The 27255-nt window shown below is 35.2% G+C and overlaps 2 protein-coding genes across 2 annotated transcripts; both read right to left on the bottom strand.

Annotated features, from left to right (window-relative positions):
- Nucleotides 1-71: 71 nt before the first annotated feature.
- On the bottom strand, nucleotides 72-9022 carry LOC143587514 (uncharacterized). Its single transcript, XM_077068785.1, has 18 exons — nucleotides 8703-9022; nucleotides 8578-8620; nucleotides 7467-7588; nucleotides 7276-7383; nucleotides 6940-7084; nucleotides 6741-6864; nucleotides 6575-6672; nucleotides 6044-6491; nucleotides 5161-5303; nucleotides 4973-5078; nucleotides 4730-4847; nucleotides 3315-3482; nucleotides 2938-3228; nucleotides 1340-2044; nucleotides 1224-1277; nucleotides 498-592; nucleotides 321-414; nucleotides 72-176 (listed from the first exon to the last, which is right to left on the bottom strand). The coding sequence occupies exons 1-18, from the start codon at nucleotides 8877-8879 to the stop codon at nucleotides 72-74; spliced, it is 3144 nt and encodes a 1047-aa protein (XP_076924900.1). The 5' UTR covers nucleotides 8880-9022.
- Nucleotides 9023-11587: 2565 nt separating this feature from the next.
- Nucleotides 11588-24534, bottom strand: LOC143587498 (peroxisomal ATPase PEX1-like). Its single transcript, XM_077068773.1, has 17 exons — nucleotides 24293-24534; nucleotides 23178-23351; nucleotides 22832-22931; nucleotides 22238-22663; nucleotides 16518-17183; nucleotides 15808-15899; nucleotides 15643-15716; nucleotides 15341-15563; nucleotides 15157-15250; nucleotides 14904-15058; nucleotides 14584-14814; nucleotides 14289-14489; nucleotides 14098-14223; nucleotides 13941-14002; nucleotides 13591-13708; nucleotides 12627-12911; nucleotides 11588-12050 (listed from the first exon to the last, which is right to left on the bottom strand). Exons 1-17 carry the CDS (start codon nucleotides 24497-24499, stop codon nucleotides 12012-12014), a joined length of 3273 nt encoding a protein of 1090 aa, XP_076924888.1. The 5' UTR covers nucleotides 24500-24534; the 3' UTR covers nucleotides 11588-12011.
- Between the last annotated feature and the right edge of the window lie 2721 nt (nucleotides 24535-27255).

The following is a 27255-nucleotide window of genomic DNA, read 5'->3' as shown; positions in this document are numbered from 1 at the left end:
TATTGTTTGATACGAGAAGTCGAATGTTACATGTAACATGCTGGACAATGGTGTTTCGGATAATGGTGGGCCTATCGATTAACAAGTATATCGGGTTGGGGGGTGAGGCCACTTCGTGTTCTAACTCTATCAATAATCATCTGCCTCCCGGATAAATCTTCTTCATAGCCCACCACCTGTCACGAACCCAAACACATCGCTAAATTAGGTTTCGAGTTGTTACATCTATATTGGTTTATTTTTACTGTATCATAATATAACTGTGTAAACATTAATCATTTACAATATTATCGAAACATCAGGAAATAGAGAATGGGAACCTGAGATTCTGTTTGTGTTTCACTAAAACCTCCTCCATAAATGCCAGCATTTTCTTCTTCACCAGGATTGCTGATGTCATCCTTTTCATTAGACCTGGAAGATTGATAGCAAACAAGAAAAATTATTAAAATAAAATTCAAAAAGCAAGCAATAGAGAAAGCAACATGTCATCTCACCTTCTTGTCCAGTGCTTAGACAATCCAAATGCCGAATGAGGATCCTCACCATGAGGATCAAGCCCGAGCCTTGAACAATCAGATGTAAATACCTGCTATATTACAAAGTCACAATATTACAAATCTAAAAATAAAAGAAACTAAGTTTACGTATGAATAAGTCGATTTGGGTCATATTCTAGAAACTAATAAGTTAAGAAAGCAAATAATAGAATGATATGAGTCATATGACCCATTACCCAACCTGCCCATTTTGCCACATTATCACATCTAATATAAGTTCAAACTTGGGGCGTAAACGAGCCAAGCCGCTCGTGAGCTACTCAAGATCGGCTTGATGAAAACTGAAATCAAGCCAAGCTTAAACGAGTCCAGGCCCAAGCCTGAACTTCATCCTAAACATAAGCTCAATTTAAGACCCCAAGCTCGAGCTTCCCTTATCAAGGTCGAGTACGTGCATATAACTTTTTAATATATTAAATATACATTTAAATAATATTTATTATGACATAAAACTATGATAGAAATAACTAAATAATTTATATTATGTTATAACAAAAATTATAATTATAAATATAAGTAAAAATAAATTATTAAACTAGTTTAAAAAACATAAACAAGCCAAGCTGAAACTCCTATAAGTTAAACGAGCCGAGCTCAGGTTTGGCTTGGCTCGTTTACACCTCTTGTTTAAAGGAAAGAAATGTTCAAAGCATCAAGTGTTACCTCAGATACGTTTTTATCGTTTGTTGTTCTATCCGGGGACATCTGATCATGAATCTATAAAGAAACCAAAATATTAACAATCCATTCACTCATAATAGCACCAAAAACATTTTTACCTTGCTTGTCTGCTCTAACAAATCCTCGATAGCAGATGCAACATCAGGGACCAACTTGGAAACTTCCCCACCATTTTCAATAACCATATTGTCAGTAACCATATTCTTGCAAATGGGAGTGGGAATTGATGCAGAAGATAGTGGACCTTTTATGCTGCCATATTCAGTAACCATATTCTTGCAAACGGGATTTGTCGTAATTGATACAGAAGATGGTGGACCTCTATTACTACCATCTTCAGTAACCATATTCTTGCGAACAGGATTTGTGGGAATTGATACAGAAGATAGTGGACCTTTTATACTACCATCTTCAGTAATCATGTTCTTGCAAACGGGATTTGTGGTAATTGATACAGAAGATAGTGGACCTTTTACACTACCATCTTTAGTAACAATATTCTTGCAAATGGGATTTGTCGGAATTGATGCCAAAGATAGTGAACCTTTTATACTGCCATCTTGAGATAGCCTTGGGTTTTTACTCACATTTGAATATTTGACCCTTTTTGTGCTGATGCTATCATCAATACAGGCAACATTGGTTATGGGTTCCTTTGGTTGACCAGTTAGTTGAGAATCACTGGTTGAAGAAATCATTCGAAACGCTTGAGTTGGGTACTGGCTCGTGGTGCACATTCCTGCTTCTCGGTCACTCATGGTTGCTTCTTTTGGTTGAAATTGACTCGTAGCAACAACTTTGTTCTGTCAGGAATAATATAGATGGGTTTTTTTGATGAGTGGGCTATAAGGCAAACTAGTGATTATTTTGTGCGGGGTCAAACGAGTTAGATTGGGCTGACCCACCCACACTTTTGTCTTCTGTTTAATATTTGTAAGTAATTAATACTTTTAATATGATTGAAAATAACTAGGGATGAGTATGGACCAGCTTTGGGTTCAAACCGAACCAAATGCCGAAAACTCAGATTTGAAGTTTTTGAAAACCTGTTCAGTTTCGATTGTTAGCTACGGTTTTCAAAATGATTTGGTTCATTTTTTCGGTTTTGCCATTTTGGGCCTAAGAATTTTAGGTTAATTACTGATTAATTGATTATTACACATTTAGGGTAAAATCTTTTGGGTTACACCATATATTAGTTTTTTTTATATATAAATTATTCAATATTCAAAAATAAAAATTATAATCTATAAATTCAATAGAAAAGGTCAGTTTTTTCCGTTTTTAAAGGTTCGGCTCGGTTTTTGGTTATTGCAATACGAAAACCAAATAGAAAATATGGCTTTTGAAAAAACATAAAACCAGCCATTGGTTTTAAGTTGGGTACGGTTATCTCAGTTCGTTATGGATTGTTTATTTCGATTTCATGCAAACCTCTAAAAAGAACTATATTTTTAAAATAATAACATAATTTCTGTAGTTAAAATTGATTTAGGACGTCGTAAACATTGGAATACACATGACACGAAAATCAAGTTTTGATCCCTTGACAGTTGACATGTATCACTTTTAGCTAATTTTTATATTTTACCTGTTTTGACTTGTCATCAAACAAATACAGCCCAAATGGACCTGTTTTCATATAATTGGGCCAAACATGAAATGGTAAAACGACAGTTGAGGGGCAAACCCGAACCTGTTTAATGCACTCCCATATCCACTCGATTGTAACTGTTTCCAGCCCAAACTGACAAGCAGCCTCATACTTTGGACCTTCAGTGAACTTGCATACTAAATACTTGACTTTTCTGCACAAATTATCATAAACTTTTCCTCCAAGAACACGGCATAAGTTTTTCAATAGCTTTTTATCCTTCTCCTCATACTGGGATACACATAACCGAATCCCTGTAAATCCGGGTAACGGGATTTCGCATTGAAGTGGGGAAAAGAGAGTGTGACTGTTAACATCAAGCAAGCGATCGTCCTTCACCATAAAATGTTCAACTTTGATTAGGTGTAACTAACTTATGATATATTGAAAGTATAAGAAATAGGAAATGTTTTATATACCTGTAGACATGAACGAATCCAGTGAGAGGATACATTAGTGACACTGGTAAACTGTGTTGGGCTGCATAGAACACCATGGGCTTCAACTATGTAATTGGCGTTTATCTCGGTCCTAGAATCCGCCACCTCACCACCCCCTTTGTGAATCCAATCGACAATTTCACCTCTCTGAGCAGAAAACCAAATAAATTAACAAGTACAGATAAACAGGAAGGAAAAAAGAATATTCGTTTCAGTAAAAAAAAAATCAAGGGTTTTCAATAACATAAAGTAAATCATAAGTAGCAAATATGTTATATAAGAGAACACAAAGTTGAACAAATATATTCCAGTTTCAAGGGGGCATGCTAGTCATCTCTTCTTCTTTTCCAAAACTTGTGCCTCACTTAGTTATCATCATATCAATGACTATTAGACTAGTTATATAATTATCAAAGATTAGTGTGTGTGTGTGTGTGTGTGTGTATACTATAGTCTATATATAGAGCCTCTATGCAAACCCATATTATACACACCCTAAATTGACTTTAAAAAGCGTGAGGTGTTACGAGGCATGAGACAAGAGCTTCACTGATGTAAGGCGTTTGGTATAACCAAAAGAATCCCAACTTTATGTACCATGCAGGTACAAGTGGTCTATGCATGGACTCAATAAGCAACCTAACTTATTTACAAGCCAATCAATAATTACTCTGCCCTTTCAGATATGAAGGTTTAAAATTAACTGGTAAAAATAAATAAATTTATACATGCCAGCACGATAAATAAATTTATTTGATATTACTTGCTTTATAAATGTTAAGCATACACTAGTTAAAATATGCAAATGATTTGCATACCCAAAAAGACCATCCACAAACTGCATATAACATTTATATGTTTCAACCCATAGTCCCATACGCTCTAAATCGGTGTCCGGTGAAAAGCCTTTATCTTGAGAGGCTATGAGATAACTGATTCGCAAAATTATGTAACTTAGATTCGTAGTTCTAAATATTGAACAGATTCATAAAAATGTGAGCCAATTAACCAAAACTATGATTGTCTATTTACATCATATATAGTTTATGCATATGCAGAACTGTGAATCACCAATAAGCTAAATCGTGAAGCCTATAGGGAAACAAACTGGCCCTAACATAAACTAATATGCATTATATAATCTAACAGTAACTTTGAATCACAATTGTGTATGCATATGAGATCAAAACCAAACACAAGAATCTTCACGTATAAAAACTGTGAACTTTAGGTGAATATTGAATGAACTAATACATTCTCACGCTTAGAACCCTTAATGTTTAATCCTGATTCTCCCTCTATGTCTACATATATACAAACATACTTATACATGTATAAATTGCAAGGCTACAACATGGAAAACAAACTTATAAAGAAAAGAAAGACTAGCATACTTGAATATCAGGGAAAGTACTGGAAAAGCGAAACAATCGACCAACGAATACACTTGATTTTTTGTCCTGGCTTTTGTTGCTGACAGCATGCTGCCTTTTCTGTTGATCCTCACTCAAACTGCCAACATTATAAAGCTTGTGGTAAAATCATAATCAAAACCTTTCACATGAGAACATTTATGTTCCTTATAATTTTAGTCCCCTTTTCTTCTACAATAACTCAAAAAACAAGATTTTGTATACCTTTGAGACACATCATTTGAAAAAGCCGGTTGAATGGTTGAGGAGTAGTTCCCTTGTTTCAGACCAGGCATGCCACTTACAGATCCCTTATTATAGGATACGGAATCTACAAACCAGGAATTGCAATTAGCAAACACAAATATTTAAAAAAAAAGTTGGGACGGTATAATCATAAGATATTATAACACCTTTAGGGAGGAGCAGATCATAAGCAACATGTCTCCGATGTACAGGAACTTCTTTCTTTTCACGTTCACAATCCTCAAGCCATAATGTTTTGACCACATTGATGACACCCATTGCAGAAAGGCTTCTAACTTCTTTCTTTTCACTACAATTATCATATTTACAAATAACTTGCCATTAAATTATTTAGGCCTGTAAAAATATTTACACCCATGGGAGTTCATCTAAAAATATTTATAACCATGTAAATATATTACTTTGGCCTGTAAAAATATTTGCATCCATGGGAGTTCATTAAATTTCGTGTATTAATATACAAACTAACATGAGCACATGTCTCATTCATTCGTTTAAGTTTGTGAACGTTTGTTTACATTCATTCGTTTAAATTCATCTATGCTAGTTCGTTTACATTCATCTATGTTTGTTACTTTACGTTTGTCTAAGTTCGTTCGTTAATATATTCATTTGTATTGTTAAGGCTCATAACAATTTAGTCTAGTTTTCATAACTTTTTAGACCCAGCACATTGTTGTTCACAATTACTTTTAACTGATTTAGCTCAATTATGTTGATCATTTATGTGCAGTTATAAATGTTTGTTTATACTGTTAATCTACGAACACAAACAAGTTCATTTTCTTAACGAACAAAAAAGAAAACTCAGCTCGCTTAATGTTCGTGTTTGATCGTTTGTTCTGTTAAAGTTCAACAAATGAAAATGAACATGCCCGCTCATGTTCATTCGGTTTGTTTACAAACCTAAAATTTCTTCTAGAATTCAAAAGACTGTCATTAATACCACCAAAATTTTAAATATTAGATCATTAATTTAAAAACGATTAATAGGAATACAAAAACTTATTGGCATGATAAGATATTTACCTTTCTGAAGGAGTTCCAACAACAATATGTGTTAATTGTTCATTAAGAGACATATAACGGGACCCACTTCCTCTGCGGACCATATTAACCAATCTCCTCATTTCAGAAGCATCAAAACCAACAAGATGAATTTTACAATCCAACAAATACAAATCATAATCTTCAGATTGAGAATCTTCAGCAACACATGCATCAATGTTAATAGAAGCTTTATGCTGCACGGCAGGTGGCTTGCTGTCATCGCTGACATGGGCAGGGATATCTGAGACAGTAGAAGCCATATTCTGGGAGAGAGTTGTTTCCAGGTCAGCATCTACCATCCCATCACACGAGATCTCTTGGTAGGGCTCGCACTCTGAGTTTCTGACAACCTTTGAAGAAGTCCTTTGACTAGTCGTGGATGTGACAGAGGTTTTCTGAACAGGATACAACTCCTCATTCAGACATGCTGTTTGTCACATTATATCATTTATGGTTACAAACAATGTTTTAATGTTGTTAATAATTCATGGCAACAAAGTCAAATTTTACCTCTTCTAGTAATAGACTGGTTAAACCATGCCCTAGTGACAATATGAATGTGACCCCATCTTTTGGCAACCTTGTATTTGTCACCATCAGGAGTGTGTTAGCAGTTAAGGAATAAACATGATGCACAAATTGATGAAAGTGAACAAATCAAAATTTATTAAGTGGCATATGCAATGTAACTATTATAATTAAGGATATATCACAAACTAAATGAGTGCTCTTTTTAGTGAGATCACCAGAGTACTTGCCCCCATTCTGTTGGACAAGCTTTTCTATTTCCTTCCGCTCATCTATGATTAAAAAAAAGACATATGTATAATTATGATAAAACATATAACATTCATTTAACTTTCAGGTTAACCAACCTAAAGAAACTTGAGTGACACTAATTGTCAACCCAGAAAATGGAAGAGTTCGGTAAGACTCGTGAGAAACAACACGATGCTCCTTCCAGCATTGGTGCAGCCAACTTTCCGAGACAATCGGTTTCTTTAAATTGTTCAAAGCCCACTGCAAAACATGCAAAAAAAAGCATAGTAGATTACTCAAGACATGCTTATGTATGTGTGTTTGAGCTCATAATACATGCACAAATTTGTGTATTCGTGTGTGTGTGTGTGTGTAGTTACATAAGTGCTTTACTAACCACAATAATATACAACCAATCATTCTAATGCTTAATGTGAAGACAGAAGAACAACCTTGTACTTTGCAGCTAATACATTCTTCACAATTACAAAGCTAACATCTGATGATGCTTTAGTTTGTAGCACACCTCCCATAGCTGTCACTAATTTTCCAATCTCATCCTACAAGAAAATTTTAAAGATACACTGATGAACAAAAACAGTGGTGAAAAACAGAAAAGCAAAAATCAGAAAAAAGAAAAAACCTTTTCCTTCATTTCAAAGCCAGATGCCAGTATTTTCACTCCATCCATTGCAAGGCAGCACGTGAATCCTTGTTTTGGCAGCACTCTGTGCTCTTTTGCACAGGAAAACACACATTGAGGACCTGATAAACGTACAAATAGCCCACTGTAACATATCATCATATCTTCTTACAAAACAAGTTATTTAGACATGTCATATACACCTCTAGTTAATAATTTGTAATTATGCTGAAAATTTTTAATTCAGTTATTCTAAATGAACACACACACACACACATATATATACAGTATACAGTATATAACTCAACTAGTGAACCACCCAAGCCCTGATCTCTATATGCTATAAACATTGGTGAAAATACCATGATGTACAGCAACCTATATGAAAAATAACCTTTTGGCCATTAATATGCTCAGCTCCAACTGCCATATTGTCTCTATCTTAGATTTATGACAAATAAACTCCTCACAAGTCACAACCCATATAAGATTAATATATGTTATAGATCAATAAACCATCATGCACTGTCATACTCCAATAGTCATCTTACTTTCCTAATACATCTTATATTTTCCTTTCAACAAAGCCCACTTCTTTTGACCAATGAATATACATCTCTAAATCCAAGGAAAATTAAGCATCTAACAGAACAAGGAAAAAGGCTAGATATGAATGATGACAGTAAAATTACATTCAATGGATTGGTTTATTAAACATTAAAAACTATAAAGATGCCATGGTATCATCTGTGTACTATCTTATCAGTTCAAATTAATTAAATAATAACTATGTAGATTAAAACAAAAGCAGTATAATGCAAGTGTATTCTGCTTCTCCTCATCTATCGAATTTAAGAAAATATCTAGAGCATGAAAACTGCCAATTTGTTAGAATGATTTGAAAACGAATACACGTATAAATTCTGGTTATCAAAACTCAAAAAGGTTTAAATAACTGTGAATAACTCAAACTAGGGCCCCTTTATGTAACCGCAATAATATGAAACCCTTCAACTAAAATAAACAGAATTAAACATAGTATTGGCAAAGAAAAGTCAAAAACCAACGAACAAATATCAAGAAACCTGAGAGGGTAAATTGACAGCCATACCAAGCAAATTACAGCCTTTCTGGCGCAGATCATCAAACTTTTCCTGCATAATCCCATTACAAACAACGGATTAGCTTCAAAATCTTACACCGATGTATCCAATTACTAAAAGAACATAAGCATACATGGTCTATGGAGAAGATAATGTGGTAATCATTAGGTCCATTCCGAGAAGGATCACAGCATAGAAAGATTTCAGCTCCGTTATCTTTAAGAACATCGTGAAGCGAATCAAATATCTCAGGAGCCACCAGATTCCTGGACATAAACACGTTGGCTCCCTTGAACGTCGTCTTCCTCATATCTCCTCCTACTACTACAAAACAACAACAAAATACTAACGAATTGGCGCAATTGATTGAATAGAATCATGTTTCTATAATCCAAATTCCAGCACATTAACTTAATTGATTAAACAAAACATCAAAAATTAAGTTGTAAGTGTAACAAATTTTACTCTGTTCGTGTATGCATCAACTATAAAATTAAGCTCTAGGTTTGAATTGAGAAGATGAGTAATGATTTTGACCTAATAAAGTTATATTATGGTCTGGTGAAGCATAATTAAGCAGCAATTAGTGCGACTAACTAAATAGAATAATAATAATAATAATAATAATAATAATAATAATGTTCCTAACATCCAAATTCAAGTACAGTAGAATAATTTAAAAAAAAAACATCAAAGATTAACTTCTAATTAGGTGTATGCATCAAGTATACAATTAACCTGTAGGTTTGAATCCGGAACATGGAAAGAGATGAGTAAAGAGAGAGTGATAGTAATAATTTTGACCTAGTTAACAGATAAATTCAATTAATGGAAGCATAATTAAACAGCAATAAGAGATTTACCTGGATAATTGGAGGTTAAAACAATACGAAGTTGAGATCTGAGAGAAGAAACCGTCGATATGAGATAATAGAGATGTAAAAGTTGCAGGTAATTATGGCGGTGGATAACTGCGGCAGATTTGAGTGTTATGGCGGGAAGAAGCGAGACTTACATTTCAGGGTTTTCGATTTCAGAGAGAGAGAGACAGGGATGTTTGTTTGGAATCATTTAATAAACTTATTATTATTTTTATTTATTTTACTGCAAAAGAAAAGCCATTTGTTAAGTTGAGTGTGGGTACACAAACCGGTTTAAAACTAGGTTCGATTTGATCAACAAAGTTCATAACCGGTTTGTGATTAACTTCGGTTCGGGTAGAAACTGATTTCTTGACCAGGTTACGATCGGTTTCGGTTCGGGTTTTGACAGGTTGTTTGCCGGTTTGGTGGAGAGAATTACAAATTGGTTCCACACCGGTTTAGTTTCCATTCGATTTTTGGGTCGGTTAGGTTAATCCATTCTCTTGCCCACCTCAGGTGCGATGATGCTTCGTGTGGGGTTCGTTCTCAATTGCGTCAATAAAAAGTTATTATACAGAGTTGAGTCGCCTTGTCCTAACAGTATTTTAGAGTGGAATAGTTGGGTTCCGTTGAAAGTGAACGTTGTTGACTTGATGTTTGGCGAGCCATCCAGAACCATCTTCACACGAGTGATAACTTGATAGAGAAAGATATTTTTTTGGCAATTGTTTGGCGGGGGAGATTCTGTGTACCATATTTTTACATTTTGATATGTCACGACCGTGTGGCAGAGAATTGGTAGGTGGTGTAATACTAAGGCGTTTCAAGCAAAAGAGGTTCACGACATATTTTGAGATAGTAAAACAGACTCCGGAAGTTGGTTGTAAAAAGAATTGGTTTACTCCATCATTATGGTGCCCATTTGTTGTTTATGAAGATGGTGAAGATTGATAAAGTGATTAAAGACATAACGGTGTTGAGCTTCTTGTGGATTTAAAATAAGGCTAAATGTATAAAACTGTATTAGGATAGATGGAAATTTTGGAAATTTTTGGCTATGTAATATGTTCCCGGTTGTATGTTGGTACCGGCCCTTGCTATCTTCTCGGTAGGAAGGGTTTGGTTTTGGTTTTTAATGAAATTCGTATGTAAAAAAGAATCTCTTTGGTTAGATAAAACTTAGGTCAAGACCATCGTTTGGTCGGGCTGCGTAAACTTCTCTTTCGCTTGTATTGTTGCTTAAGTGTCTAACCGGGGTGCCTTAATGCATTTATTGTAGTTTTTTTCATTTTATGTTTTCTATTTGTAACTGTTTCCAGCTCCCTGCTAAAGACGTTCATGTCTCTTTTTAAAACATCATGAGTTATTGTTGTGCAAAAAGAAAGAAAAAACTAATTCATATGGGCTCATTCAAAGTTTGAACGGGTATAAATTTTACAGATCTTAAGTCTAAAAATTAGTTTGTTAATAAGCGAGCAAAAGCCCGACACGATTTTACATATCGAGCCTGAGTAGACTCGCTAATCTAAACTAGCTATTATTTATGTAGTATAAATTTTATTATATATTAAATATATACATATGTATTTAAAGATATAAAATAATACATTTAAGTTGATACAAATTATGTTATGTAAAACTTGTAATTACAAATATATAATATATAATGTATAAATAGTTATAAATGTTTATAAGTTGCTAATAAATGAAAAGTGAGCCTGTCTTAACTTTCAAAACCATTCACGAGTTGAGCTTGGGCTTTACACGACTTGTTCACATCCCTGTTCAAGCGGGGATTTCAGCTTGCAATATAATTATATAAACATGGAATTAATAATGCCAAGAATCATCCAAATGTTTGAATCACTTTGTCTTTCAAAAGTGAAAAGCGCTTTCTAACCGGGCAGATTTGAATGATAAACAAGGCAACAACTGCGATTTAAAAGTGATTTTCAATTGCTTTTCTTCTCTAGATTTTGTGTCTCGTATTTCGAATTGGAAGAGAAAATATAGATTAAAATTGAACGAATGAGAATCGTTAGTAAACCATGTTAAGTAACCATCAATACATACTCTAAAGTATCATAGTAAAACATGTAGCGTACACAATAACACATAGTAATGTGTCATTAGTATCACGTGTCAAACGGTAACACAAGGTAGGTTAATATACAGTGCATACGTTATACTGTTTGCCTATATTTGATTTCTCAAATCTAACATCACCCACAAACCTTTTATAAATCCAGAATTCACCATCATTTGCAGTTAACCTTATTAACTTCCCAGCTCAAATAGTATACAACTCTTTCGTAAAACATACTTAAAAGTACAGACACCAGCAGTCGAATGTGAAGAATTTGCCATGGATGGTGAATAATATTCTATCTACAATTATAGGTTTCTATAAAAAAAAAATAAAGAGTCCATGTTTCTTATTATGACCAATCGAATAGTGCCGCACCTGTCGCATTAACACACCAGCAGCAACCTGACTGACTGTAGCAAACTCAGTTGTCATCTCCGTGGGCCACCATTGCAATAACCACGTATTGCATCAAACGGTGGTTGGTCAATCATCATGCAAGGGTTGCTCTTTTCCCTTTTGCATCTCTTGACTGCACACAGAGTCAAGTCAAGAAATTGTCTCAGTCAAACGCATATGCTCCAGTCAATTTAACAACTTGGACTTTTTAAGGGTCAAAGAAGTAAATTTATTACTTATCAATGGATGTAAGTTGGCTTTAAAAGAAAATGGATCAAATTACATAGAACCTCCTAAACCATTGTATTCAAAATAAGTGTTTTTTTCTCAATAATTAAACTGATTAGTATTTTATGTTAAACTTTAGAAAAACAGAAACTGACATAATATTTTATAATCAATATTAAAAAACTAAAACTAAAAAAAAAACAATTTCCGGTTAAACAAGTCATGTTTGTGCCAACCCTCAAATGTTCGTCTGACACGATTTTCAGGTTCGTGATGGGCCATGCTAACACAACAAGTCCTAACATAATGCATATATGTCTGACACAATTTTCAGGTTCGTAACGGGCCATGCTAATACGACGGGTTTAGCAGTCCTATTATAATGCATATTGCCGCTAACTTAAAAGAATCTTGATCAATCATAAATTAAACAAAAAAGTATTGTTTGACCAACAAAATCAAAAGGGTGTATGAGAAAGACCTGTGCAGCAGCAGATCTTTTAGCATCCAAAAACTGGCCATAAATGCTGTATAATCTCTGTTTTTCAGCTTCTGAAACCGAAGGTCGCGCATTGTCACAAATGGACCGTAAGAGTGAATTGGTAATGAGTGGCATATTTCCGGGCTCGTGAGCTTCTTTGCTGTTTAAAAGATCGTGAACAGCCGCCAATTGTGCATCCGATAACAGAGCTTGGAGATCCGCTCCACTAAATCCTTCCGTCTTTTGAGCTATGGCTTCTAAATTCACATCTTTAGCCAACGGTAACTGATATTCAAAAGGTTGAAAATGAGATCGTGCATCCTTAATAGGGGTGTGAATTTTTAACACCACATGAACCTAACACAAAATTCACGGATTTGGGTTTGGTATAAACGGGTCGAGGTAGTTTCAAGTCAAACGGGCAACCCACAAACCCTTACTTTTTATTTAAATGTTTTTAATAGATTAAATTTTTTGGGTATCCTATGATAAAATTTAAAACTGAGAAGGAAATTGACATAAAATTTATAATTAAAATGAAAATTGTTTTATATTATTTTGTTGTAAAAATGTTAATTTAAAGTATTAATACATAATAACAATAAAAAAGTTTCGGGTCAAACGAGTCGTGTTCAGGCTCGTGTCAAAATTTCAGGTTGTGTCAGGTTGGATCCACCAACAGGCAAACACAACCCGTTTAGCACCCCTAATCCTTAAAAAGATAGGCAAAATTGGTGGGTCGAAGTGGGTTTGGGTTAAAATGGTAATTTTAAGGTCGGGCCAACCCACAAACAAATTTGATAATATAATTTAGAATGCATTTGTATTGAACTCTCTTCTGATGAATTTGACACCGTTTGACTCATTGACTTGACCCATTTGACCCGTTAAGAGAGATAAGCATAACCCTGATCGACCCGTTTACAAGTAACGGGTCAAATACATAACCTTTAGTAATTCTCACCTTTCTAGAAAGAACAGTAAGAACATCCAGTCGTTCTTGTGGTGATGGAAAATCGCAGAAAAGTAGGCGATCTAATCTACCGGGTCGCAGCAGTGCAGCATCTAGTAGATCTGGTCTACTGTATATCCACAAAAAGTTTCAAATGTTACCAATCAGAGAGTAAAACTAAAATTTTGAAATCAAAGTTCATTTCTTTTATTTTGAAAATCAAGATTAATTTATTTGGGTAATGATATTTTGCTAACAGAATTGATTATTTTTGTGACCAAAACAGCTCTTATTGAGTTTGATGCCTAAAAGTCAACGTTGATCCCAGATATAGGAAAAGAGAGAGTCAAAGAATTACAAACCTTGTGGCAGCAAAAACAAATACTCCAGTTAAAACCTCAACACCATCCAACTCTGTCAGAAACTGGAGACATTTGATACAAACATCATTAAGTATAATGGTCAAAAAGCAGCAGGAAGACCACAAATTTGACTCGCCGATAATAATAATAAACTAACTTGATTAACAACTCGATCTGTCACACCAGTATTATCATGACCTCTTTTTGGAGCAATGGAGTCAAACTCATCAAAAAACAAAAGGCATGGTGCTGCAGCAGCTGCTTTTGAAAATATATCACGTACCTGAAATTAACAATGTAAATAAGGGTAACAAAGAGGGGTAAATAAGTAATATTAGCTTTACTTACTGCTTGCTCAGAAGCACCAATGTATTTGTTCAGCAGCTCGGGCCCTTTAACAGATATGAACCGTAATGAACACGCAGCAGCAGCCGCACCAACAATATGCGTTTTACCACAACCAGGAGGACCATATAATAGAACATTAGATCTCATCCTTAAAGGAGCTTGTGAAAAAATCGTAGGAAACTTGGAAGGTAATTCAATCATCTAAAAATTGTAAAACATGAAATAGGATATTAGCGCAAAAAGAACATAAATGAACTAACGAGACATGTGTTCATGCCCGTTCGATTAACTATACCTCTTTGATGGAGTTACGGATTTCTGTTAAACCACCAACATCCTGCCAGCCACCATGCCCTTCTTCAGACGCAGATTTAGTTATATCCCGCATGGAAATAGGCAAAAACCCTTTCATTGCTTGCACAAAATCATCTTTCTCCAAATTAGGTTTTCTCTCATTCTCAAAAGCCAATCCACTAGACACAAACCGGCCAATGGCAGCATGAACCGACCTATCAACCAGTATTTCCTGCACAAGAATGCATACTAGGTATGAAACATGTCGACTGAATCGCCAATTTAATGAACAGAACAGATTTAAGAAAAAAATTCAAATACCAGATCATATGCATCATATCCATCACACAAGGAAGCAATATCTAGCAAAACATCATCAGAACATAACAAAGAACGTTTCTGAATCTCGTGTTTTAGTAACGCGCCACGTTCAGCAGCTGCAGGAGCAGCAAGTTGCACATGAAAGTCAAACCTGCCTGGAGTCAACAATCGTTTAACATGAGAAAGAAGTTATTAAAGTTGTGACTTTTAATTGAAAATCATTATATAATTTCTTCAAAAGAAGCCAAACTACCAGAGCTGCTCAAGGCCTGTGGAATACTAGTTAGCGTCTGCACACAAGCTATGAACGCAATGGGACCGATTCCACATGAAGTCTTCCGTTTTTCCTGTTATTGAAAATTTTAATTTATTCATTAATCATTAGTAAGTTACACACATGAAAGATAATGTTTCAGAAATATGATAAAAAAACGAACCTCGTATTCATCCAAAATTCCTGTGAGAAATTCCATTAGGGCTGTAGAAGAAGATGAAGATTGATGATCTTCTGAGCTATTAGGAGATGATATAATGCTATCAAGATCATCAAGTACCACAAGAGAAGGAGCATGATCCAATGCTTCAGATATGTAGTTAGAAACAGTTTGCTGTATAGTCTGTGACTTACTTGAAGCAAGTTTAGAACAGCTTACATAAACTCTGCAGATGTATCCCTCAATCAATACCATATCTCATAACATAATAAATCAATAAATATTTCGGTTAAGAAAAAACCTACATGTGTGCCAAGATATCTTCATGTTCTTCAATTGTTTTTGCAACAGTTGTGGCTAATAGTGTCTTCCCAGAACCCTTGTAAGAAGAAACAGATTGGATGTTAACTATATGATTAATTTTATGTCAATTATTTCACTGAAACTATAAATATGAATTAAGAACTCACTGGAGGTCCATAAATTAACACATGTCCAGGAAAAGGAAGATTGTAAGTACTTAAAAACACTCCAGATGAAGGTGACAATAATACCATTAATCCTGAAAGAGGAAGAAATGCATGGCAGATAAAATATTTATTCAGCACTAATATTTAGCTTAGAATTAAATAAACAAGTACTCTCATGAGCAACTGATCTACTTTTGTCTTTCTGACATTAGACAATAATAGTAATTCCTACAAATTACTATGCAGTTGCATTTTAGTAGAAATTACTCTACTTTCAGGCCCCTGGCTATTGAGTTCAGGTCAATTAGGTTTGTATTCTATTAGTAACAAGCCAAACAGAACAAATGTACAAAATTAGATTTAAAACGAGCGAGCAAACATATTAAATGGGTTAAAATCGCCTACGGGTATCAAAATGCTTGTCTTAGAACATTGTATTCAATGCAAATTATCTTATTAGTAATCAAAGTTAACACATTAACTGTTTACAAAATTCAAAAGTAGACATCAAAGTTAACACATTAACTATTTACAAAATTCAAAAGTAGACAAAAGGTGTTGACGGGTGGGCTGTTTTGATCTCTACATCAAATTATGTGCTTTGATCCAAACTGATTTAATTGGGTACTAAATAAAACAAAGAAAGAACCAAAAATATGCATAAGTCATGATTATCAGCAAAAGTTAGAAATCAAAGCTAAAGTACCTACTATTAGTTACATCATCAGCTGTCGTTCCCATCCAGCTCAAAGAATAAATCTTTAACTTAGAAGGCTTGTCAGGTATTCTTTCTTTTACGAAATAAAGAGGTAAACCTTCAGCCAGACTCAATTTCTCAAGAAAAAACTCAAGACTCTTCTTATTTACAGACATCTTATTCACTTCAGAAAACTCAAACTCATAAGCGACCCCACCTTGAAAAGAATCCTCAGAAACAGACAAAACATACATGATATCCACTAATGATTCTACACCTCTCTTTCGTACTTCAGGTTTCACTTGAAAGTGAACCAACGTCTTATTTCCCAAAACCATTGAATTCAGCTCGGTTTTAGAAAAAGACAAAATGGCATCGAGTTGACCTAAAATCCATGTACGCAGAAGACCCACTAACTCTTCATTTTGTTGACCAGATGAATGATTTGAAAATAGAGTGATCGTTTTCTCATGGGTTGACCAATCAGTGAAGTCAAACTTGGTGTCTGAGTTTGTCTTGAGAAGCAATTTCTCTGTGTGACGGTTCTTGTAGCCATTAAGATTTTCAAAACCGCCATTTTCGGAGACCTTTTTCCCAGGCATCTTAAATTGGCAAGGAGAAAGAATAAACGGAGGGGAATCTTTTTGTAGAACAATATTGCAACTCTTCACATGTATCCCTGAAAATAAAAATACATTTTTTACATTTCTCTTATGATGGTGTTTTAAAGATGTTGTGCTTGTATGAGGACAGATATTAGAGTCATATTTTAATGATAGTGTTAATTGTATTTAGTTAGGGTTTTAGCCCATTTGGTTAGATAGAGCCCATGGGCCTTTTATGGGCTGTTTGCTAGGGTTTAGTTGTGTATATATAGGTGTAGTGGCTTATGTATTAGACACACCTTCAAGTAATAAACGTTACTTTCACTACAACCATCTTCTTTACATGGTATCAGAGCTACGGCTCTCGATCCAAACCCTAGCCGCGATCTGACCCGAACCTGAGTCTGACCAGCCGTCACCAGCAGCCTTCAGATCTGAAACAAGCTCCTGCCTTGTTGTTCTGTCCGAGCACTGTTCACGCGAGCACTGTTCACCGATACTGTTCACGCCGGAAAACTACTGTTCACTGACGAGCCTGTTCACGCGAAATCACTGTTCGCCGGTACTGTTCACGCCGGAAACACTGTTCACGCGGAAAACACTGTTCGCTGCCGGGGAAACCACTGTTCACTGCCGGGATTCTGTTCACTGCCGGAAAGTTACTGTTCGCTGCCGGAATTACTGTTAGCTGCCGGAAAATTACTGTTTGCTGCCGGAATTACTGTTCGCTGCCGGGATTAACTGTTCACGACGAGTAACTGTTTACGCCGGAATCTGTTCCTGCCCTCCACCCGCACTTGTTACTGTTCACAGTCAATTTTCAGTTTCGTGTATCACTATGGGCGAAAATACATACATGTATACATTTACTAAAGAGGAGCATGATCTTATTCAACGGTTTCTTACCTCCCAGTTGCCTCATCCTCAAACCAGCTCGGCACATTCAGGTAAACCTTCTAGCCTTGACTTATCATGGGTGATTGATTCTGGAGCCACACATCACATGACTGGGAATCGGGGTATTTTTTTCTAGTCTTCAAAATGTTTCCCATGCACCAGTACGTCTTGCCGATGGATCTTCATGTCCCGTTCTCGGCATAGGATCCATCAGTAACTCGGAAAACCTAAAACTGTCTTCTATCCTATTTGTTCCTAAATTTCCTACCAGTCTTTGTTCAGTGAGTCAGATTACCAAACAAAACAACTGTTCTGTGACCTTTTACCCAACTCACTGCGTTTTTCATGAACTAGGAACAAATCGGGTAATTGGTACTGGTTTTGAATCAGGAGGTCTCTATCGTATATCCCCGTTTTCGCATCCTGTAGCAAACTTATGTGATTCCGCTGTCAGGGAGGCTCACTGTCGGTTAGGTCATCCCTCTACAGCAGTTCTGAGGCAAATGCGACCAGATTTACCACTTTCGTCTTTTAATTTTCATTGTGAGTCGTGTCAACTTGGTAAACATACCAGGCGTCCCTATCCCCCTAGGGTGCCCAATCGAGTCAGTTCTTGTTTTGAACTGTTGCATTCTGATGTATGGGGTCCTTGCCCTATCAAATCTACGTTGGGTTTTGAATATTTTATTACCTTTATTGATGACTATTCTCGCACTACTTGGGTTTATTTATTGAAATCTCGTAGTGAGGTATTTTCCATATTTCGAGAATTTAATGCTTATGTTCAAAACCAATTTAACACCACCATTAAAACTTTACGATCTGATAATGCTAAAGAATATTTTTCCACCGACTTTTCTTCATACTTAAAAACCAACGGCATTATTCATGAATCATCGTGTGCTTATACATCTCAACAAAATGGTGTGTCCGAACGCAAAAATCGTCACATATTGGATGTTGCTCGCACAATCATGATCCAATCACGTGTTCCTCATCGTTTTTGGGGAGATGCCGTTCTCACTGCCACATATCTGATTAACCGCATGCCCTCAACCGTTCTTCATGGTAAAACACCGTTTTCTATACTATTTCCCAATTATGATCCATTTCCTCTCGCACCTAAAGTATTTGGTTGTGTCGCCTATGTTCATGACCATAGTCCAAAAACCATCAAACTTGATCCTCGAGCCATTCGTTGTGTCTTTCTTGGTTACTCACGGGTTCAAAAAGGGTATCGATGCTATAGCCCATCACTTCACCGATACTTTACCAGTGCCGATGTCACTTTTCACGAGTCTCCTTACTTTCCCGAGTGTTCCACTCCTGTTTCTGACCCGTTTCCCGACCTCGATATACCCACATCTCCCTTCATCCCCACCATTCCTGTGTCAATTCCTTTTACCGATCCAATCTCTACTGATTCTGACCCATCGACAGAATCTCCGCCACTGCTTTTCACATATGCTAGGCGGGGTAGGGGTCAAACATCAGCGACTCTTGATTCACAACCTGGCCACGACCCCGAAATACCCTCCGATACTCCGCCTACATCTGAGCAATCCACACCTCTCACTACTACATCGTTACCCGATCCACCAACCTCTGACACACCTGTTTATGATCCTCCTGGTGCCCCACTTCCCGATATACCTATTTCCTTTCGCAAGGAACCCCGGACATGTACTCGTTACCCAATTCAGGACTATGTTGCCTACACCCACCTATCTCCTGAATCTCATGCGTACACCACTACCCTTGATTCCTACCCGATTCCCAAAAATGTGACGAGCGCTCTCGCTCACCCAGGATGGAGACAGGCTATGGAAGATGAAATCGGGGCTCTAAAGTCCAATCATACATGGGATCTTGAAACACTTCCTAAAGGGAAGCGTATTGTTGGTTGTCGTTGGGTGTTTACGGTTAAACTACACCCGGATGGCTCCCTACACCGCTTAAAGGCTCGGTTGGTTGCAAAAGGGTATTCTCAGGCATATGGCATTGATTACGATGAAACTTTCTCTCCGGTTGCTAAAATGCCATCTGTCCGTATTTGCATCGCTCTTGCTGCCATTAATCATTGGTCGCTCCACCAGCTTGATGTCAAGAACGCCTTTCTTAATGGTGTTCTTGAGGAGGAGGTATATATGGAGCAGCCCCCAGGGTTCGTCGTTGAGGAGGAGGCCTCGAAAGTTTGTAGACTACGTCGTTCTCTATATGGTCTTAAACAGTCTCCCAGAGCATGGTTTGGTCGATTCTCTAGTGTTATGGGACAGTTTGGGATGACGCGGAGTGCCTACGATCACTCTGTCTTCTTTAGACACCAGAAAGGGAAGAGGATTATCGTAGTTGTTTATGTGGATGACATTATAATCACAGGTGATGACGATGTCGGGATTTCCGAACTCAAGCAGTTTCTTCAGTCTCAGTTTCAGGTAAGCGACTTAGGTCGACTGAGGTATTTCCTTGGCATAGAAGTATCCCGCTCTCCACAAGGAATACTTCTCTCCCAACGAAAGTATGTTCTTGATATGTTAACTGAATGTGGCTTACTGGGTTGTAAACCTGTTGATACACCAATGCTTCCTACAAAGAAACTCCTCCCAAAGGAAGGAGATCCAATGAAAGATCCTGAGCGATACAGACGGCTGGTTGGTAAACTTAATTATTTAACTGTCACACGACCGGATATCTCCTTTACTGTCAGTGTTCTGAGCCAATTTATGGCTACACCATACACCGGTCACTGGGATGCTGCCCTTCGTGTCTTAAGATATCTTAAGACCTCACCTGGCTTGGGCATATTATACTCTGATCAGGGTCATTGTCGTGTAGGTGCCTTCACGGAAGAAGGAGATGGTCGAATATCAGGGTTCTCAGATGCAGATTGGGCAGGTTGTCCAATTTCTCGACGATCTACCACCGGATATTGTGTGTTTGTTGGGGGAAACCTTGTATCATGGAAGAGTAAGAAGCAACACACGGTCTCCCGGTCGAGTGCCGAATCAGAATATAGAGCCATGGCAGATGTAACATCAGAGATGACATGGGTTCGTCGTCTTCTCAGAGAGCTCGGGGTTGTTTCTAATGACTTGATGAGGCTATACTGTGATAATCAGTCAGCTATTCACATAGCCAAGAATCAAGTATTTCATGAGAGGACAAAACATATTGAGGTCGACTGCCACCTTATCAGAGATCGGGTAGTAGGCACACAAATTGATCCTCCTTCCATTCAACCAGTTCATGTGAAGACAAATTTTCAGCTAGCAGACATTCTAACTAAACCGCTCCGGAAAGCTCAGATAGATTTTATTTGTAACAAGTTGGGCATGATTAACATCTATGCTCCAACTTGAGGAGGAGTGTTAATTGTATTTAGTTAGGGTTTTAGCCCATTTGGTTAGATAGAGCCCATGAGCCTTTTATGGGCTGTTAGCTAGGGTTTAGTTGTGTATATATAGGTGTAGTGGCTTATGTATTAGACACACCTTCAAGTAATAAACGTTACTTTCACTACAACCATCTTCTTTACAGATAGAATTGAATATATTTCATTGTAAACTTCACAACTTGCATATTTACCCAACCCAAATTCCCTCCCTTATTAAAATTTCACATAATGACAAAAATACCCTTTCATAGCTAAAACTTTGACATTTGTTTTTTTGATGACAGTCACTCGTGTTTTTTATGGTTGTTACTCCAAAAGATCATGATAATAAGAGTAGATTATACATATACAAAAGAAAATAATAAAAAGCAGCAAAAAAAAAATAACTTAGTAAAACGCAAGAAAACAGGTAAAACCAAATATAAATTTGTGAAAAGAAAACTAGCTAAAAATGAAAAAATATGAAAACTTAGAAGTTTTTTAAAAAATAGGGGTCATTTTATAAAATATTTTTAATAAAATAAATCAAAATGGGTAAATTCATATATTTTTTCATTAAGGGAGGGGATACATGCAATTTTGGTTTTGGGTTGGGTGAATATGCAACTAGTGAAGTTTACAAGGGGATATACGCAATTGCCCCTATTTTAATAACATTGAATCAGAATCACCTTGAAGTTCGTAAACAAAAAGATAATGAACGCATAAGATATGTTAAATTGCAAAAGACTAGGCACTATTTATAACTGAAATCAAGTAATACAAAGAGGGTTGAGGGTTTAAACCGTTCAATACAGTTAATGTCATGAAATTATGAGATGTTAAAATTAAACTTACAAGAATGTAGGCCTGCTTTCAGATAACGCCTTAATGATTGAAAAAGCATGATGTGCCCTTTAGCTACTGAATCTGATATTAGAAGACGGACAACTGCCTGTCTAGTATCGTGCAGCTGACTTTCTGTCCCATTTTCAGCTTCCTTTGCATTTGACTTTCCACGATTTAGTTTTCGCTCCTTTGTAACTAACTTTTGTTCTAAAACAACAGGTTGAAGAGGATCTAGTGAAAAAGATTCAGCTGTTTCTGGATGAATAAAGACAGCAGACGTTAGAATCAATCCTATTTCAGTGTCGTTGACCCGACATTTGTGACAAAATCTACTGTCCCCATCTTGGATGCGCAACAATGCCTTTACAACTGCATTTTCAGATCGTCTTCGTCTTTTGGGTGCAACTGTGACTTCAGTACCTGGTACAAGTTGCACTATACAGCACATAATTCACAAGTTACTACCATAATAAGCAGAAACTGAAGATATGATAGATCACAATAAAAAGGAAACAACTGGAAGTTATATGACCATGTATTAGCACTATGAAGAACACACTTTTAATTCATGAAATAAGAATTAAGCATCAGATATCGTCTTACCTAATGGTTCTTTGGGGTCGGTTGAGACTACAGAAAATGTAATGGTTGTGCAACCATGCAACCACAAAGGAAATCTCATGCCTTCGAGGACAATTCCCGCCTGCAGTCAGTATATAAATCAATGTAAAAGGTAATATAAAGAAACATATGGATTACCATATACAATCAAACAAAAAGCTACTAAAGTGTTCAATCTTTTCCACTTCTATTAATAATCACATATAGTATATTATGTTAACTATTGTGTATATCGGACAACTCTAAATTTGCATATGGCCATAATCATAATGAGAAGTCAAATACAACTTGCTTATATTAACAAATATACAATATATTAAATACGCACCTGCTTTAAAATGCCTGCTTCTGCATGTTCAGCATTCAGCTCTAAAACTTCCCAATCATCTTCTGTATCGGGTTCTATTGTCACACATTTGGCTTTTGGAACATTAGGAATGGCTCGTATTCTAACAGTTGTGTGATCCGGCAGGTTAATGCATTCTGCAAATTGCTGAGCAATCTACAAAATAAAAGTATCAAACATCATAACGAAGTCGGATAAACTAACAAATAGCTAATACTTTCTAAAGTGCCTTGATAACTAAAGCACATAATATTGTTTCTCAAGTAAGGAAAACAAGAATAAGAGGGCGTTTATATTGAAGATTGAAGATATAAAATATGATCAGTAATTGTTTTCCACATCTATGCACATTGCATATGATATTAGTCAACTACCTTGACTGCTTTTGAATTCCAACCCAAATAGGGGTGGGTTTATTAAAACCGTAACCGAAACCCGACCCGAACAAACCGCACCTGAAGCCAATCTGATATAAATTGTTCGCGTTTCGCATAGATGTTAGGGAGATTCGGGTTAACCCGATTACGGGTTTAAACTTAATTTCCAGTTTCTATAGGTTTCAAAATTAAGCGACGTCTTCTGATCTTCCCTATACGAGATTATCTTCCCATTCGGCAACTCGATAACTGACTTCTCCTATTCCGTAATCGGTATCTCCTTTTTACATAATCTCTAGCTCTCAATAACACATTGAAGGCTCGAGTTGCTTTAGTATTTGGCCGTCTACATTACGAGTGAAAACAATTATGTTGCTTTATTTTTAGCAATGTCCTGCCTTTTTTTTGTTATATAATTTTACTCGTATTCTCGTTCAGAATCCGGAATAACTGATTAAGCCGACCTGATAAAACCGAAATAGAGTTTTGGGTATGGTTTTAAAAATTCCGAAAGACCTATAAACCCAAAACACCAAACAAAAGCATCCATATGATCCTTATTATTAATAGTCTAAATCAGGAATAGTTTAAAAAGTTAAAGGAAGACTTTAATTAATATTATGTTACGTGAACCCTAATTCAGGATTAGTTTCAGAAGTTAACAAATAAGTGAAATTGAAACGCACAAAGATAGTAACTCAATTGAGATTGAGATAATACCTGAATATCGGAAGAGTTAGATGAGGATGCGGAACCAGACCAAGCAACGTACCAGACGTCGTGATCGTTGGCCACTGAACGAAGCTCCAGAGCTAGAAATGAAAACAGAGTAGCAGTAGAAGTTGATTGGAGCGTTTGAATCAAATGAAGTGGCAGTGACACGTAGCATCCTTCAATTCCTGCAACTCTTCTTACCGTCATCTCCATCTTCACACCTTTCTTTCTTTTCTTCCTTCAGCCCTCACTAGTAGCTGACTGACTGCTGTTATCAGTTTTGGGGATATAAAATAATATTATTATTATTATTATTATTATTATTATTATTATTATTATTATTGAGGTGTATTTGTCTTCCCAACGAAAAGAGAGGTGAATATTTATGTATCTTTCAGTCAGTTGCCAATGTATGGTTAATTGGTTATTTCCTTATTTTATATGTATACTACGTTATTAACCCGTGTACGATACGGGTGGGACGATTTAAATTTTTGAATAAGCACATGTTATTTGAAAGGACAACATAACATAAGTTGTTATATGTTATTCAAGACAACAACATACTTTAATTTGTAAATAATATTGGTACGAAAACCAATGATTGTGAAATACAAAGATAAACCAAAAAACAACATTCAAATTACAACCTTTGAAAACATAATCAAAACTTAAAAATGTAAAACTCATAAGCTACTAAAAAGAATTCCTTGGAAACCATATTTACTTTATTTGTAACTTTGTCTTCCTTGTTTAATATAAGAATTTTAGCACCACTCTTCGCTCTTGATAAAGCTACATAGAGTTGTCGATTTGTAAACACCTGGTCTGTGAGATATATGTCAACTCTCGCTAGAGATTGAACTTGACTTTTGTTAATGGTCATTCCAAAACAGAATACAACTGGAAAAAGCTACATTCTCTTCAATTTAAACGAAAGTTTCTTATCTGAAGGTGTTAGACCATAACGAATTATATAAGTGCGATAGGCAGTATTAGTACCTAAAATATAAATAAAAAAAATTAGTAAATTTTTATGAATAAATAAATTTTTATTAATATTAGTAAAAAAATTAGTAAATTTTTATGAATATTAGTAATAAAAAATATATAAATAAATCCAAAGCTATGGTTCATTTTTATGAATAAAAAAAATTAGTAAATTTTCATAAAAAAATATTTAATATAGTTGTATTGTAATAGATAATTTCGACATAATTATAAAAAATTTAAAATTAAATTGGTTAATTAGTCAACTTCCAAAACATATGAAAAGTTTTATTATTTTTGAAATAATAAAATGATGTGTTTATTTTAAACATTAATTTTGACATTTAGGCAATATTAAAAAAATGGTCAAATATAAGAAAATGAAAAAGTTTGTTGAGGTTGAAGAGTATAGAAAGATTTAAAAGTTTGTTGCTAATTGGTCAAATTCTGTATTTAATCAGGTTTAAATGTGTTATGAATATTAAGAAAAAATTAAGATACAAACGTCAAAAAGTGTTAAACTAAAACTAAAAAACAAACATTTAAAATAACCTCTTAGTAAATAAGAATTAAAGTGTCTGGCTTTGGGATCATTGATACCATGTGTCTTTGCCCATTCTTTAATTTACAGACAATCATCAAAATTTTAAAAAACAAAATGTTATTTGCTTCACTTATAGCTACATATCATTTCTTAACCTCATAAACTTATAGAACATACTTCTTATTCAATAACTTTAAAAATGTTTTGTAACCTTAATTAAAAGTTTAAAATATGGATTTATATGATTGTATAAAAAAAAGAAAATACATTAACTAATAATTAATTTTTGTTTACCTTAATAAAAACATGAAAATTATAGAAATTTCAATAGAAACAATAATACATTAATTAATAATTAATTTTTTGGTTAATGTAATTAAAACACGTATTATAAGAATCTTTATAAAAACGTAAATACATTGATTAATTAATAATAATTTACTGGTTACCTTAATTAAAACGCGGTAATTAAAAAACTATAATAAAGAAATATTTGTTAACTTAAATGCGCGTTTGAACTAAAATCATTTTACTCGGAACTCGCATTTTCCCGAACATATTTTTGATATGTGACTCGAGTCTGATTATTTTTAAAACAATACTACAATATAATCATTCAAAGTTTCCATATACTTTAAAATTGCTTACTTTGGCAATGCCAATATAACATGTGAATTACATATGGCATTAATGCATTTGAAAACCTCATGTTCTTCAAAATAGTTGGTTGCAACCTGATAAATTATATCTCACATTACGTGAATACTAATATCAGACCGTATTAAACATTAAAGAAATAATATTAGACATTAAACATAATTCATAATGTATGATTAAATGTGACTTTTATTATTCCATAGTTCAATATGATTCCATAGTTCAAATAACCTGGGTGTTATAAAAAACATTAATAGTCAATAATTTAAAATTAAAACTGTTTTGAATTCGAATTTGAAAATCATGTATATTTTAAAAATTGTTTTGAATTCGAACTCGAATTTAAAACTACTTTTGATAATTCCTACAACAGTAGATGATATAAATTTAAGTAAACATAATAAATAAAACAATATGAAAAGATGTTATTAAGCTTAGGCTATGTGTAGTGGAGGGACTACAAATTGGGGCGTTTTGAGCCATGTGGCGCCCAATCAGCAATGGGTAAGAATTTGTTTTTAGGGTGTAATGGTGAAGGGGCTACAAACTGGACCCACGATATAATATAATAATAATATATATATAAATATGTATATATGTATATACCCCCCCTCTCTCAATTACAATAAAATAATAATAAAAAACACTTTTCGCCCCCACAAACAACACAAGCAGGCGACAATAACTTGGCGCCCCCCACATTTCGCCCATGGGGGCGGTGTTGTAGCCCCTTTTAGCCCAAATTCGCCCAAATAACTTGCCCCCCCCCCCCCAAATT

The sequence above is a fragment of the Bidens hawaiensis genome, unplaced genomic scaffold (assembly GCF_021521415.1).
Source record: "Bidens hawaiensis isolate Kalapana, Puna unplaced genomic scaffold, B.hawaiensis_p1.1 tig00035534_1, whole genome shotgun sequence".
Taxonomy (NCBI): Eukaryota; Viridiplantae; Streptophyta; class Magnoliopsida; order Asterales; family Asteraceae; genus Bidens; species Bidens hawaiensis.
Note: the sequence above shows the minus strand (reverse complement) of the source record. Positions and strands in the feature narration are given on the sequence as shown.